The 15,618-nt window shown below is 42.1% G+C and overlaps 1 protein-coding gene across 1 annotated transcript; it reads right to left on the bottom strand.

Moving 5' to 3' along the window:
- Window positions 1-4,857: 4,857 nt before the first annotated feature.
- LOC143280635 (TLC domain-containing protein 4-B-like) lies at window positions 4,858-13,851 on the bottom strand. The gene is made up of 7 exons (XM_076585359.1): window positions 13,753-13,851; window positions 9,638-9,887; window positions 8,196-8,285; window positions 7,549-7,607; window positions 6,706-6,800; window positions 5,739-5,812; window positions 4,858-5,239 (listed from the first exon to the last, which is right to left on the bottom strand). The coding sequence occupies exons 2-7, from the start codon at window positions 9,811-9,813 to the stop codon at window positions 4,858-4,860; spliced, it is 876 nt and encodes a 291-aa protein (XP_076441474.1). The 5' UTR covers window positions 9,814-9,887; window positions 13,753-13,851.
- Window positions 13,852-15,618: the final 1,767 nt, after the last annotated feature.

Raw genomic sequence — 15,618 nt, 5'->3', positions numbered from 1 at the left:
TCGACTGATTATCAACCGGAAGTCCTACCATTCTAAAAACGAAAGTTAAAATGGCAGCTGAAATATGACAAATCAATGTTTATTTGTGTGTGTGTGTGTGTGTGTGTGTGTGTGTGTGTGTGGCTGTCTAGCTGTGTCAGAGTGTATGAGCGTCTGCGAGTAGGTGTGAGTATGCGTGCGTGTTTAATGTACGTCTCGAATGCATTTCCATCCACGCTGTTTTCACATTCTCGCGCTCGTGTATTTAGCACGATAACAGTCCCTACCACATGATTACGTGGACTGACTTTCGTTCGAATTTCTGTATTTGTACAGACTGCATGTTGCAGATGAAATTACTTAGATGTACTTGTGTGTTGTTTGTACCGCGTACCCGCACGTGCTCATGCGCGCAGACTGACGCCGTGCGCGCGCGCGTGTGTATTACATTGACAACTGGATCTTGACCACTGCTTCTTCTTGGGTGTAGGCAGCCAACATCTACATTAAGACGAATCAGCCGCACTTATCACTTAGGAAAAAGCTTCCCGCTCCGGTCGGGTGAACGCATGTCACTCAGTAGTTTTCATAGTCCACAGGGCCGGTGTTGCCAGGTCTGTTTCCGATTTGGTGGGGGATGGGAGAGGGGGGAGAGGGGGAGGGAAGGGGTTAGTGGAGGCATGCCATCCTGGCCTGGAAGGCAGCCACGGGATGGCGTCGACACAGTCTCTGCAGGAAGGCTGTTCCACTCCGGTATGGTCCTTGGGAAGACGGATTTGTGGCGATAGTCTGTGCGGCTCTGTGGGACGTCGCAGTGGAGGTGGTGGAAGCGCCTTGAAGAGCGTCTTCTGGCGCTGACGGAACGGAGGTGCTGGGAATTGATGCAGGCCTTGCCGTGGTGGATTTTGTAAAACATGGTGAGTCTCGCTGTTTTCCTGCGAGTCTGCTGGCCATTCTAGATCGCTGAGCATATCTTCAACGCTGGATGTTTGTCGGAATCGATGCGAGACCCACCTTGCTGCCCGCCGCTGGATCTTTTCCACTGCCTCAATGTTTTCTTCAGTGTAGGGATCCGATACCGTTCCAGCATATTCCAGTATGGGTCGCACCAGTGCCTTGTATGCAGCCTGCTTAATGGACTTGCTGTTTAGTCTGATGTTTCTTCTGATGAAGTCTAGGGTCTCAGTGTTTGCCTTTTTAGTGATGTTGGTGATATGGGGCTTCCAGTCCAGGTCATGCGTGATAGTAACGCCCAGGTATTTTGCTTGGGATTCCTCCTGGAGCGTATGGCCGTGGAGCTGGTAGTTGTGGTGGAGGGTAGTCAGGCGTCTAGTCATATGAACTGTGGTGCACTTCTGAGGGTGGAAGGACATTTTCCACTTCTCCTCCCAGGTGGCGAGTTTGTCGAGGTCTTCCTGTAGGATTTTCTGATCTTGCGCTGAACAAACACTCGTATGACAGGCCGTGTCATCCGCGGAAGAGCCTTGCTGTTGAGGTCAGACCAGACGGCAGGTCATTGATATACAGTAGGAATAGAGTTGGGCCAAGAACTGAGCCCTGTGGTACCCCTGACTCTACTGGAGCAAACTCTGATTTTGACCCGTTGACGACGACGGACTGTTTCCTGTCCCATAGGAAATCCTCAATCCATGCATTGATCTGGCCGCAGATGCCAAGGTAACGAAGTTTGTGGATGAGTAGGCTGTGACTCACCTTGTCAAAGGCTTTACTGAAGTCTAAGACCAGTAAGTCTTCCTGCTTTCCATCTTCAAGTGCTTTGGAGACCTCATCGAAAAAACCCAACAGTGCGAGCGCCAGGGCTAGTTCCGTCGCTAGTTCTCTCAAGACTCTGGAGCTGATCAGGTCTGAACCAGGGGCTTTGGTAGGGTCGATGTTACGTAGGAACTTCTCGATGCCAGGGGTAGAGATGGTTATATGCTCAAGGAGAGGTTGTTGGGGGTTTCGAGGGGGCATGGGACATCTTTGGTTGAACTCATCCTCTGTAAAGTTTTAATTTGCACATGCGGCCTTTGTATAATGTGAATGTGAATGTGTGTAAGGGGGTTTTGGGGGATGCAAATACCGTGTGTACTGTCTGTGCGTGTGTAACTGATGTGCGTGTGTGTGTCACAGTGTGTGTGTGTGTGTGTGCGCGCCCCGGTGCCTCTCCCTGCTCCATTCCTCTTTGCCAAAGACACAGGCCTTTTGCCACGCGAACTGAATCCCGAGTGCAGGTGTGAACTATGCTCGCGTTAATTGTTGCGTAATTCGAGACGAAACATGTACGTGTTTTACACTACTGTAAGAGATATGAATTAACATTAGATACTAAGGGAAAATTGAAAACAAGACAAGGCAGAGAGGTGATTTACTGAATGTGATTAAATGAAAACGTTCAAATATGATGTGCAAAATACAGCCAGTCTGTGTATTGTGAATATGTTTCACATTTTGATTCAGTTGTGAGTGTGTAAAATGCATATTTAATTGTTTCTTCTTGAAAATGTGTTAAATCATCTCCACTGTGACCTTGCACGTTGTAAAGCACGTTTAGGGGTGTTTTATTCAATCAGATAATTAGACAAGACTGAAGTCACACACACACACACACACACACACAAACAAATAAAAACATCAGGCAACATCTTCTAAAAGAAGAAATAAACATCACCAATCAGTGTTTTTCGGGGTTTTTTCTTAAATTTTAATGCAATCATAATTTGGTTGGCAGTACACAATATGACAAAGAAAATGTACATCAACAAAGTCAACGGATTACATGATGGTAGCAACACAGGAGAGCGCATCTTTCCCCCATTTTCCCTCTCTAGAACAGAGGCTAAGTTACACACACATTATAGCAAAACATTTCATGAATAAATCAAAATCAACGCAAACACACACACACACAAACACACACACTGCAGTTCAAAAACATAATGCAGCAGTCTTTTAATATAAAAAAAGCACCAAAGTTAAAATCAGTAAATTAGTTTTCTTTGTGAGTGATGCAATATCTACAGTTGTACACAATATCATATAACAGTGAAAAATCTATTTCCAGTCACCAGATTACACGATAGCACAAGACAGCAAACACCTTTTTTTCCCTTTTAACACAAACATATACAACCTATTATTCATACAATACATGCATGCAAGCAAACACAAATACCCATAACTGGAAGCAACCACTCCTCCATATTACAGAAACATACATGCATACACAAAGTATGTGAAAGTACAAAAGAATCCTCATCAAAACCTTTATTTCATGTGAATGTCAGAACAGCAGCTCCTCAGTCAAAACCAAAAACCTATAAAAGAAACTGTAGTCTGGTTCTATACTATAAATCATACTGGAAGCAAAAACAAACAAATACTGGGCACATGAAACTGGCAGATAGACACATTCCTTACTGAGTCAGATGATACATTCACCAGTGAACATGAACTGCAACTATTATTCTCTCTCCCCTAACAAGAGGTTCTTGAAATTCCACAGATCAAGGAAAAAACAAACACAAACAAACAACATCTAGAGACTGCATGCTTACAATTTCAAGCAGATGATGTTCATGGTACTGCCTGTCCTCACACAAACGTGAAGAAAAAAGTCTCTCTCTCTCTCTCTCTCCCCCCAAGACGCTATTCTGCCATTCTTTGTTTCTGTCTTTGACAATCCTTTCATGATGAGTGGGCAGTTTTAGGTGGACTGCATTATGATACAAGATATAATTGTCAGCAGTTTTATTATTGCTCTGAATACTCATATTCATCGCAAATTCCAGGTCTTATGCCACATTGCGAACCAAAAAGTTACAAACAGAAGAGAAAAACAAATCCAGGTAAATATTTTGGAACAGTTTCAGCTGGAAGTCTGAATGATGTCTTGTTGTCCCCACCCCCCTAACATCCCCACTCTCAGCGGTATCACCATAATTTATTAGGTTCACTGCAATACTAATTTTTTTTGTCTTGTTTTTTCTGTGATACCTCGCTACAAGTCTACCATAACTATTTTGTGTACTTTTACCTACTGATGCTCTTGCTGCTAACGCTGTCCTCATTCTTTCATTTGGTATGACTTAACACAACTATCAGTGTTTGCAGTCAAATATCGTGTGTTTCTGTGTTTCCATTTGGTCAATCAACAGAATTTCAAGCCGGCTTTCTCTTTCACCGCCTCCCCCCCCCCAATAATTTTTTTGAGGGGGTGGGTGCTGGGTGGGGGAAATGTTTTTGATCTGAAGCACCAACAAGAGCTTTGAGGTCAGAATCTGTGTGCTCTTCTTATTCCCATGCAACTTATTTCATGAGGTTGGTTTCAAGCGGCACAGACAATACTTTAGAAGTGCATTGAGTTAGATACATGTCATTCATCTGCTCTGAGCCTCACACCAGCCCCTAACCCCTTCCCTTCTCAGAACCTCTTTTGTCCTTTTTTCTCCCCACCCCTACCCCCCAGCTCTCTCTCTTAAGAAAACTTGCCTATTTCTACTCCATGACTTGGAAGATAAGGTGTAGCATGTATACAAAAACTATATCTATTTGTGGATTATTTGGCTTCTTGACACCTTCTCCCCCCCCTCCCCTTCCCCCCCCCAAAAATAAATGATATCCACATCACTAAAATACCCCAATTTTGACCCACCCCACCCCAACCCCCATACTACTCCCCTCTTTTTTTTTTTTTTTTGCTAGACTGAGTGAATACATCGATTCCTATTCTCTCTCTCTCTCTCTCAAAAAAAAAAAAAAAAAAAAAAAAAAAAAAAAAAAATCCCCACTGGAGACAATTAAGGCTATATGTGTGTTTTAAACAACCCCCCCACCCCACCCCACCACACCCATCCCACCCACCCAGCGCAGAATAGACTACCCCGATTTGACTCTGTCCGTCTCCCTTTTCTCCCAGCACCCTGCCCCCACCGCTGCAGCGGATCTGCTGCTACTGCTGCTGCTTCTGCTCCCCATCCTTGTGATGATGGGCAGGGAGGGCAGCCAGTTGAGGAAGCCTTGGAACAGTTTACAGAACCAGTAGATGTTCAGCGAGTCCAGGATGACGCAGGTGAGGACCAGCACCAGGGGCGTGTGGCCCAGGAGGGCGAAATCGTCCCTGTAGGTGGCAGTGAACACCTTGAGCCAGTAGAAAGGGATGACGAGCACACGGCAGAAGAAGAAGGAGATGAGCAGCACGATGCGGTTGGCGATGTAGGTGCGGCTGGACTTGGGCACCCCTATGGTCAGCAGGAACCACCTGGTGGCGAAAAGGGATGGGGGCAGGGGGAATGTGTGTAAGAGGGTTTGTCAGTTGGGGGGTTGGGAGGTGGGTTGCCTGCGCTGGAGTGCATGAAAGCTTTGTTACTGTAATATGTGGCTTCATAAGAGCCACACCAGATTATCTCCAAATTTGGGGGGTTGGGAGGGTGGGGGGGGGGGGTGAGTTGTGTGTGTGCATTTTGTGTCTTTTCATGGTCTTAACAAGAGCTCCAAACCTGGTGATTTGATGTTGTATAACTGCGTTTGCAGAGATAAAAAATTATGTATTCAAGCCACATTATTGATATGAACACACTTCACATACACATATACTGTATACATGTGCACATATATGTATATATATGCATATATGCACACGTGCGCACACACACACACACATACACAAAAGAAAGCAACAAGAACACACACACACACACACACACACACACACACACCAGAAAGCTAGATTTTTTTAGAATTCAAAATGTTTGGCTCACCTGATGTTGAGGAATGGAGTTGAAATTTCAGATAGAAGTCGGAAGTTGGCAAAATATGGCATCACTCCGTAGGACTGAAAATAAAAAGAGAGAATACAATGAGCAAAATAATGATAATGTACATTTATATAGCACCCTCTCTCTCAAAACAGGGAGAGAGAGAGAGAGAGAGATTCAAGCAAATATATATACTCTTCATACTTTCCATGGTAAATAAACATAATGGGGTTAACATAACCGAAAACTGGGCCATTTATTTTTATAGATAAATGAATAAATAAATACAAAATAGGAGTCGTTTCTCATAAAGATTTATTTTTGCAACACATGAGAAGCATTTAACAATCTATCATTAACTTAACATTTGTTTTTTTTTCTTCTATGCAGCTACATAAACACTGGCGTACAATGCATTTTCTTACTTTAATCTTTCAGATATACTTATCTTTACACTAATTACAGGATTATCATAAAACTTATTTTAGATTGGAACTCTGACTATAACCTTTGATGAAATGAAGGGTATGAGAAGGAATATGTTTCTTTTGAATTGTAAGCAAAATACATGTAGTTAGATTTCATTGGAAAATCATCATTGAATATCCAGTCTTTAATATTCTGAAACTCTTCGCAATCTCTCTCTTGTCTCTCTCTCCCACAAACACACACTATTTACATACAGACAGACAGACACACAAATCACATGCGCGCACACACATACACATACAGGAACACACACACACAGGTGCATGCACGCTCTCTCTCTCTCTCTCGCACACACACACACACACACGCACAGCCACACACACACACCTATAGTGACAGACAGAAAGACAGACAAACATGACAGACAGAAAAAAACATTTCACCCTGTTCTGTCAAATGATAACTATAATGTACTCGTTGACACAAAACAAAATGGTGTCCCTGAAATATACAGACATGCCAAAACATGCCAAAATCTCACCACAACGTAGTAGTATGCGAAAATGGACGCTGAATGGTGGACATAGTACTCCAGCTCTCCCATGTCTTTGAAGTAGATCGTTATCAAGATGAGATCTGAAACATGCGAAAGCAACACATCTACTGTTCATCATCTTGTTGTTGTTGATGATGACGCAGAAGAATTGTTTTAATTTGTTAAGTGTGAGCGAGATTTAAAAGACTGTAGACATTATAGAAATATTTACACATAAAAGTTTCTTGCAGATGGTAATCTAGGTACATCTACTAAAACTAACCCATAATCTTGCTGATGGAACCATTAACAGTGCACACATGCGTGCGCACGCACGCACACACACACACGCTCCGATGTACATGCCAACATGCATTTGCAAGTGCACGTGGACTTTGTGTGGGTGGGGGGTGGGGTGTGTGTCTGTGTGTGTGTCTGTGTATGTGCGTGTGCGTGAGTGAAAATCTACACCAAAAATGTCTACTGGTTTTGTAATACAAAGATACTACCGAATAGAAACTCTCGGAAAGGAATGCTTTCCGCAAGGCCTGAAAATGCCATGCTCATCTGACATACAGGATATTCCATTGGTGCTTCCCTGCAGGTGAATATTCTGCTTACAGAGTACTGGATGTTGGTGGTTTTGACAATCTTTCAGATGACAATATTTCAGTAACTTTCTGACCTTAATTAACAGTCTGAATAACGTAAGGTGTTTCTTTTTCATGTAGATAATTAATTGATGATGATGATGATGATATATTATTATTATCATTATTATTTTCATTACTATTATTGTGGCTGTTATTGTTTTATTGTTTCATAATTGACTGGAAATGGCAGACTTACCCATAACCATGTAACCGATAACAACAGCACATGCTGTTCTGACCAACGGACAATCCCACCTGCAATTGATTAGATTTAGAAAATGAACAGATATCTAACACATGTAGTCAGAAAAGTCTTTCACTGTGTCAGTCCTTGAGTGGCAGTCCTTATGATAAAGATTACTGCCAGCTATAAAAACAACAACAACAACAACAAAAACAACAACGTAACTTACCAAATCACCAATAAACACAAATCAAAACCCGCTTATCAGCATGACAGTCACTTTTTTTTTTTCTGTTCTAATCATTTCATGTGATGACTAATACTTTGACCCATGGTTTTCACAACAGCACATGGTTATGTGTATATATATATACTACACACAAAATAATATTGAATTTAATTTCCCATTGCCATAAAGGCTTCTTCATTTTTGTTAGTTCAAAGCAGACTGACTTACAATAATGTCAACTGAATAAAAAAATGACTCGTTTCTTTATTATCAAATACATCGTTACCCTATCAGAAAAAACAACTTGGTATAACCTAATAGATCGCTTATACGCATGCATACCATAGTTTATTGATTTCTGAGCATGTTTTATGCTGTTTTCCCTCTCACTTTATCCTTTTTGCTTTGTGATTGAGTGGATCAAACTCACCATACAGGGTGTGTGTGCATGTCATCATCATACAGATGGGCGTAGGCAGACATCAGAGAGACAGTCGTGGCATGTGCCGTGGAGACCACCCTGCAACGATTAGTCATTTTCCGTGACAGGGTAAGGACTGCTGAGTTCATTATATCAAATGAACTGTTGTTGTTGTTGTATTGTTGTTTTTATTAGTGGTCTTAATGCTAAATTTATAGATGCTATTGTTGTTTTTTGGTGTGTAACACTCAATAGTATCAGTATGGCCATGGATGTTCTCTTTCTATATATATATTTGAGGCTTCTGTGTGTGTGTGTGTGTGTGTGTGTGTGTGTGTGTGTGTGTGTGTGTGTGTGTGTGTGTGATGCACACATTGTTTGGGTTAACTTTGCAGATGACATGGAGAGAAATTATGATAACACTAACCCAATTCATAAATACACACGTGCACACAGAGGTTTGGCTTGCAGTTTCATCCCATCATCAAATCACGTTTAATTTCTGCCACCGAACAAAGTTTACTGGTGCAACATTTTCGACCTGGATGTTTAATGAACAATTCCGTTAACTGTTATATGATCTGAATGGTCTGTGAATAAATAAAATACTACAGAGAATGCACAAGATTAATTTGAGGTTTTATCATCGCTGTGTACAGTGTAGTTTGAAAACCGGTTATGTGTTGAATTTTGGTTTTGGTTTTGCATTATGATAACTGATAACTTAATTGGGCGTGCAGTACAAAGATAACAATAACTGATAACTTAATTGGGCGTGCAGCACAAAGATAACAATGTCAAAGAACTGTACCACCACAGTAAGATAAGATGAAGGTCCCTCAGTTCTGATGTGTAGATTTATCAACACAGGTGGCTGTAAATGAAAGCCTCTCTAAACACTGTTACAAATAGATAGCGTAAAAATAGATCTGCTTTCATGACAGCCATCAAGTCAGACCCAATAACCCTTTTTTCATCAGATCATAGAAAAGATGTTTCAATTCTTTCACATCGTTTTTTTTTATTTTTTATGTCACTTTTGGAAGATGTGATTATTTTCGTCCTTCAAATTAAGCAAATATGAGCATACATCAGTCATACACCAACAAACATTTCACACACACGCGCGCGCGCGCGCGCACACACACACACACACACAGAGTAACATACACAGTCAGACACACAATCAGAGACGGGCTCAGACTGACAGAAAGTTACTATTTTTAAGTCTCCTCCCCTCCCCCCCCCTCCCCCCCTCCCCTCTCTCTCTCTCTCTCTGAATCAGAATTCTAAAATTCTGATTATGACTCTCTCTCTTTCTCCACCTGGCCCCTATGGCTATTACCCCCCCCTCCTCCTCCCAACCCCTACTCCTCAACCCCCCCCCCCATACACACCTCTCCTCCCCCACCACCTCCAAAGCCACCACCGAAGCCAGTGATGCTGATTACCTTGTTCCCCAGTCAATTCTGACCCCCTTGGGCAGATGAGTGTAGTTACTCCAGAGCTTTCCAGACACGTAAGGGCTGATGAACTTGAAGAGGATGAGGCACAAGGCGCCAGTGCAGAAGACAATGGGATAGTACGTGGCATCAACCACTGCGTCCCGGAACATCTGCTGTCGCATGATGCCGTTTGTGGCAGAATTAACTTGAGGGGGGCTTCGGAGGGTCAGTCCAAACTGCTGCTGTCTTCTTCAGGCTGCAAAAACGAACGAATGATGGGAATGTCAGCTCTCTGTATGTCAGAGAATAGTGTGTGTGTGTGCGTGTGTGTGTGTGATGTGAGTGTGTGTGTGGAGGGGAAAGCGGAGATAAGGTGTGGAGGAGGGGTGGGGTGCATAATGTTGAAAGTCGTTGAGTACCTATTATGATCTTGTGCGTGTGTGTGCGTGCGTGCGTGCGTGTGTATGTGTGCATGCGCGCGCTTCTCAGTGCGCATAATTGTGTAAGCGTCTGGATATGTGTTTACTTACGCCAATGCAATGTCAATCCTGTACGTAGATATACGCGCATGCGTCTGTCTGCAGTGTGTGGTAAACACACACACGTTTTTTGTTGTGCGCACTGGCACATGCGTGCCTGTGTTGGACATCGTATATTTAATAGTTGCGTGCGTATGTGTGTGTGTGTGTGTGTGTGTGTGTGTGTGTATGTGTGTGTGAACTGCCCAAGACCGTGCCCTGGAATTTGGTCGTTGAACTCAACACTACGTGAGTCAGTGTGTCAACGCTTCAGTTCGTGTGCTTGCTGATGTGGACATGTGCGGGTGAGTGTGTGCCTGCATGTATGCATAATATGTTCATGCAAGCACACGTGCCCACTGATGAGAGCGTGTGCTTGTGTGTGTGTGTCAGTGAGGAGAGTCAGTCTCTCCATGTGTATGTCAACTCGAGCTGGGATTTCCTGTCCTTGACCAATCAGGTTCATCATACAGCCACGTGACTTGACATACGAAGGTTAGATTGCCAAGACTGACTGGACTGGGTCAGTCAGTGAATAGTTGGAACAGCTGACGTTTCTTCAGTGATAGCTGGCTTCATTTCACAAACAGACCTACTTTTTCTGTTTTTAATTTAATTTTGATGATGATTGTTTTATTGTTCATTTCGTGTGTGTGTGTGTTTTTTTCTTCTTCTATTTTCTCTCTTTTTTTCTTCTTTTTTTTTTAATGCAAGACAGCTAACCCGCATCATCGGCTGACTGGACCTCTTATTCAATTTTATAGTGGTCAATAACTGACAGTTTTCAACCTATAATTCAAGTCTGAAAAACTTAAAAAACAAACAAACAAACAAAAAACAAAAACAAAACAAAAACAAACAAACAAAAAAAAACAACAACACCTCAATGTTGAAAAGGTATGCCTTTCTTTCCGGGAAAGATGTTCGTGTTCATTACTGACGTGTCACAAGTGAACGGTGTCCCCCGCGCTTCGGCGAAACCCACCTCGGTCACGCACACAAAATGAGTGACAAAATCACGCCGCCGGCATACACTCGTTGCGTGCACCAATCTTGTTATTTTTCCAAATAAAATAAATACACCCACCTTAATAACTCCCTCACGAAATAGCACTCTAACCCTCGCTGACACCGCTGGCGGAAGGAGAGGGGACCACTCAGCTAATCTATGGGGTCATAAACGGCCGCGGAAGTAGTTATAGTCAAAAGCATACCAGATACATACTTATTGTCGTTGTCATGCGTTTTACAACATATATATTTATACATATATTCATGTTTACGCATACACACATATCCCCCTCCCCCCACACACATACAGAGAAAGAGAGAGGCAGACAGACACACTGAAACAGAGACACACAGACAGAGGAAGACAGAAATTTCAAACAATATATTGGATCAGAGAGAGAGACAAACAGACAGACAGAGACACGCAGAAAAATAGAAAGAGAAAGGGGGGTGTGGGGGCACAGAGAGAGGCAGACAGACATACTAAAACAGAGAGACGCTGACAGACGAAGACAGAAATTTTGAACAAAATATGTCTTTTTATCACAGAGAGAGAGACAAAAAGAGACAGAAAGAGAAACACACATAGTGACACAGAGAAACGGACATATAGACAGAGACACAGATAGAGACAGAGAGAGAGAGAGAGTGGGGAGGGGGGTCAAAGAGAGAGGCAGACACATACTGAAACAGAGATACAGATCAGAAAGAGATGGGGGAAAGGGAGGGAGGGAAAAAGTAACAGCAATAGTAAGAGAAAGAGATAAAGAGAAAAAGACAGACAGACAGATAGGCAGACAGAGAGAGACAGGGAGTGAGAAACACACACAGAGAGAGAGAGAGAGAGAGAGAGAGAGAGAGAGAGAGAGAGAGAGAGAGAGCCAGAGACACACATTCAGGAGGGACAGACAGAGAGAGGTATAAATAATAATAATAATGGTATTTATATAGCGCTGAATCTTGTGCAGAGACAAATCAAAGCGCTTTCGCACCAGTCATTCATACGCATGCATAACTCTAAAACTAGAGAAACTGAAGTCAAGGAAGAGGCAGGGAAGGGAGGCTATTAATAAATTTTTTGGGAAGAGGTGGGTTTTAGGGCCAGACTTGAAAGAGCTGAGTGTGGAGACCTGACGAATCGAAGGAGGAAGTTCATTCCAATTGCAAGGTCCAGAGAGAGAAAGAACGGCGGCCAAAAGTCGAGTTTTTGAATCTGGGTATGCGTAAAAAGAGTAGATCCGAAGCCGATCGTAGTGAACGAGATGGAGTGTACAAGTGAAGGCAGCCACAGAGATAGGAAGGGGCAGATTTGTGAATACATTTATAACATAGAGTGCTGATCTTGTATTTTATTCTGTGTGAGACAGGGTGCCAGTGGAGATGTTGCAAAGGAAAAGCGATGTGCTCAGATCTTTTCTTTCTGAGGACGAGTCGGGCAGCACAGTTTTGTATGCGCTGAAGGAACTGAATGGATGAAGCAGGCAAACCAGACAATAGAGAGTTACAATAGTCAAGGCGAGAGAGAATGAGAGAAACGACAAATCTAGATGTTGCGTCAATGGACAGGTATTTCCGGATGGAACTGATGCGCCGCATTTGACAGTAGCAGGATTGACACATCTGACTGATTAATTTTTGCATGGACAGTATGTTGTCAAGGGCAACGCCGAGGTTCCTGACTGAACTGGAAAGAGGGATGGATGTACTGCCAAGTTTGATTGTGTCAGTTGTGATGGAAGAGAGTTTTTGTTTACTTCCTATGATATTGTTCCAGTTTTGTCCGCGTTCAATTGTAACTTATTTAGGGTAATCCAGTTTTGAATGTCCAAGAAGCAGTTGGATGTTTCTTGCAAGAGCGTCGACAGTTTTTCGGGGGTATCATTCTTCTGGAGTTAACAGACATCAGCATAAGAATGATGACTGACATTATGGCGGTTGATACTTTCAACGAGAGGAGCAGTGTACAGTGTGAATAGCACTGGGCCTAAAACAGATCCCTGTGGGACTCCATGTTCGATTTTAACGGGTTCAGACTGGAAATTATCAACAATGACAGACTGGAATCAATCAGTGAGATAAGATTAATACTGAAACAGAGAGACACAGACAGAAGAACAGAGAAATTTCGAACAAAGCAATATTTTTTTATCAGAGAGAGAGAGAGAGAGAGAGAGAGAGAGAGGGAGAGAGTAACAGTGACAAAAGTGGGTTTTAGATTGATCATCTACTTAAAGTTCATTGATCACACACACAGTTCCATCCTCTACTTCATAGTACTTGCGGCACCGAGTCCTAACCTCCCAAAAGAGAGAGAGATAGATAGATAGAGAGAGAGAGAGAGAGAGAGAGAGAGATTAACACTAACAGTGCCAAAAGTGAGTTCTACTTCTAGTAAGAGCATATGGATCAAATTCATTGATCACACATATACTGATACAGCTCCATCCTCCACTTCTCAGTACCTGCACCTTCAGAGTCCTAACCCACCAAAAAACGACCAGCGACACACAGTGGATGCAAACTAGCCTGTCAGCACTTGTCCTCAAAAGCATAGTCGCTAATGATAATATATACATATATGTCCAAACTCACCGACTTAATCAGAGAAGCCGTCTCCTCCCGCACGAACTCGGTCTCTCACGCCAGTCCTGTCTAGTTCAGCACGTACATCAGCCACACTTTACCTTTCTCATCAGCTGATATATATATCACATTGCGACGAACGAAAAGTTCCACCTACACAGGCTGTTGGTATAGGCTGTTTTAGGCCTCGCGCCATTGTTTTTTTGTTGTTGTTGTTGTTGTTGTTTGTTTTTTGCTTTTTTATGCACGGGCGGAAGACGACGACTGTGATGCAAAAAGTAGAACAAAACAGAAACCAGGCAAACAAGGATGACGTGAATATAAGGGACAAAAAGAAAGAAAGAAAGAAAACAGGGAAACGGAAATACTAAAAGACAGTAAAACAAAGAAAACAAGAGAGGCAGAGCCTTCAAGACTCACTTGTGATACACTTTTTAAAAAATCCAAGCTTTTTATGTATTGAGTATAATGCATTTACTGATATATTTATATTTTTTATATTCTCTAAACTTGGCACTTTGATCTGATATTCGACTCAACAAAAGATCTGTCATTATTTTCATTTTTTGTTCAAACAGGAACTTCTTTTGCTAAGCATGAAAGTTTTGTTTATTGCAAACGTTTTGCTGCAGGCAGTAAAACAAGGGAAATTACTCTGCTGGGGGACTTAGTTTGCTTTCAACTGATCTTTCTCATCTTAAATATTACATTTTGAAATTATACTCAATACATAAAAAGCTTGGATGTTTTTTAAAAAGTGCATCATAAGTGAGTCTTGAAGGCCTTGCCTCTCTTGTTTCAAAATGTAATATTTAAGATGAGAAAGATCAGTTTAAAGCAAATTAACTCCCCCTACCATTACAGAGTAATTTCCCTTTTTTACTATCTGCACCAAAACGTTTGCAAAATAAATAAAACTTCCATGCTTAGCAAAAGAAGTTCCTGTTTGAACAAAAAATGATAATAATGACTGCTCTAGCTGTTGGGTCAGAATATCAGATCAAAGTGCCAAGTTTAGAGAATACAAAAAATATAAATATAACAGTAAATGCAGTTTGCATATAATTAGGCTTCATTCTTTATTTTTTTGTGCCCATCCCAGAGGCGCAATATTGTTTTAAACAAGATGACTGGAAAGAACTGAATTTTTCCTATTTTTATGCCAAATTTGGTGTCAACTGACAAAGTAGTTGCAGAGAAAATGTCAATGTTAAAGTTTACCACGGACACACAGACACACAGACACACAGCCACACACACACAGACAACCGAACACCGGGTTAAAACATAGACTCACTTGTTTACACAAGTGAGTCAAAAAAGAGGTGGGGGTGGGGGTGGGTGGGGTTAGGGGGGCGGGCGGGGGTGAACCACGACGTTATATTTTAAGAAATCAATTGACACCCGAAGACTGGGGAAGAGGAAGAGGAGGAAAAAGAGGAAAAAAAGGAAACAAGAAAACTAAGACAAAATTGTCATTTATTCTTGAGGATAATAGATCACGATCAATAATGAGCTTTTTTCATCCAGTCTGCACTATACAGTACTTAATGATAGTCATTTGAACCCTGGTAATATAAAATAATAAAACAAAAGAGAGAATGGGGGAAACAAGCAATGGAGAGACAGCAACAGAGAGACAGACGGGCAGACAGAGAGAGAGGGACAGAGAGAGGGACAGAGAGAGAGAGAGAGAGAGAGAGAGAGAGAGAGAGAGAGAGAGAGAGAGAGAGAGAGAGAAAAGAAAGAAAGATACATAGAATGAAAAGGAAAGAAAACAGAACATCGTATTCAGTTTCATGTGAATCAGATTTGTGAATGTGTAACATGAAACCAAGTCAGCCGTAAACTAAGCATGACACCTAAAAGGTTAGG

This window comes from Babylonia areolata, chromosome 3 (genome assembly GCF_041734735.1).
Source record: "Babylonia areolata isolate BAREFJ2019XMU chromosome 3, ASM4173473v1, whole genome shotgun sequence".
Taxonomy (NCBI): Eukaryota; Metazoa; Mollusca; class Gastropoda; order Neogastropoda; family Buccinidae; genus Babylonia; species Babylonia areolata.
Note: the sequence above shows the minus strand (reverse complement) of the source record. Positions and strands in the feature narration are given on the sequence as shown.

What these genes read in the sequence shown, in the direction of transcription:
- LOC143280635 (XM_076585359.1), bottom strand. Translation starts at nt 9,813, where the DNA reads ATGCGACAGCAGATGTTCCGGGACGCAGTGGTTGATGCCACGTACTAT. An exon ending in ATGCACACACACCCTGTATG is followed by an intron (nt 7,608 to 8,195) that starts GTGAGTTTGATC and finishes AATCAATTGCAG; the next exon opens with GTGGGATTGTCCGTTGGTCA. An exon ending in TATCGGTTACATGGTTATGG is followed by an intron (nt 6,801 to 7,548) that starts GTAAGTCTGCCA and finishes CGCATGTTTCAG; the next exon opens with ATCTCATCTTGATAACGATC.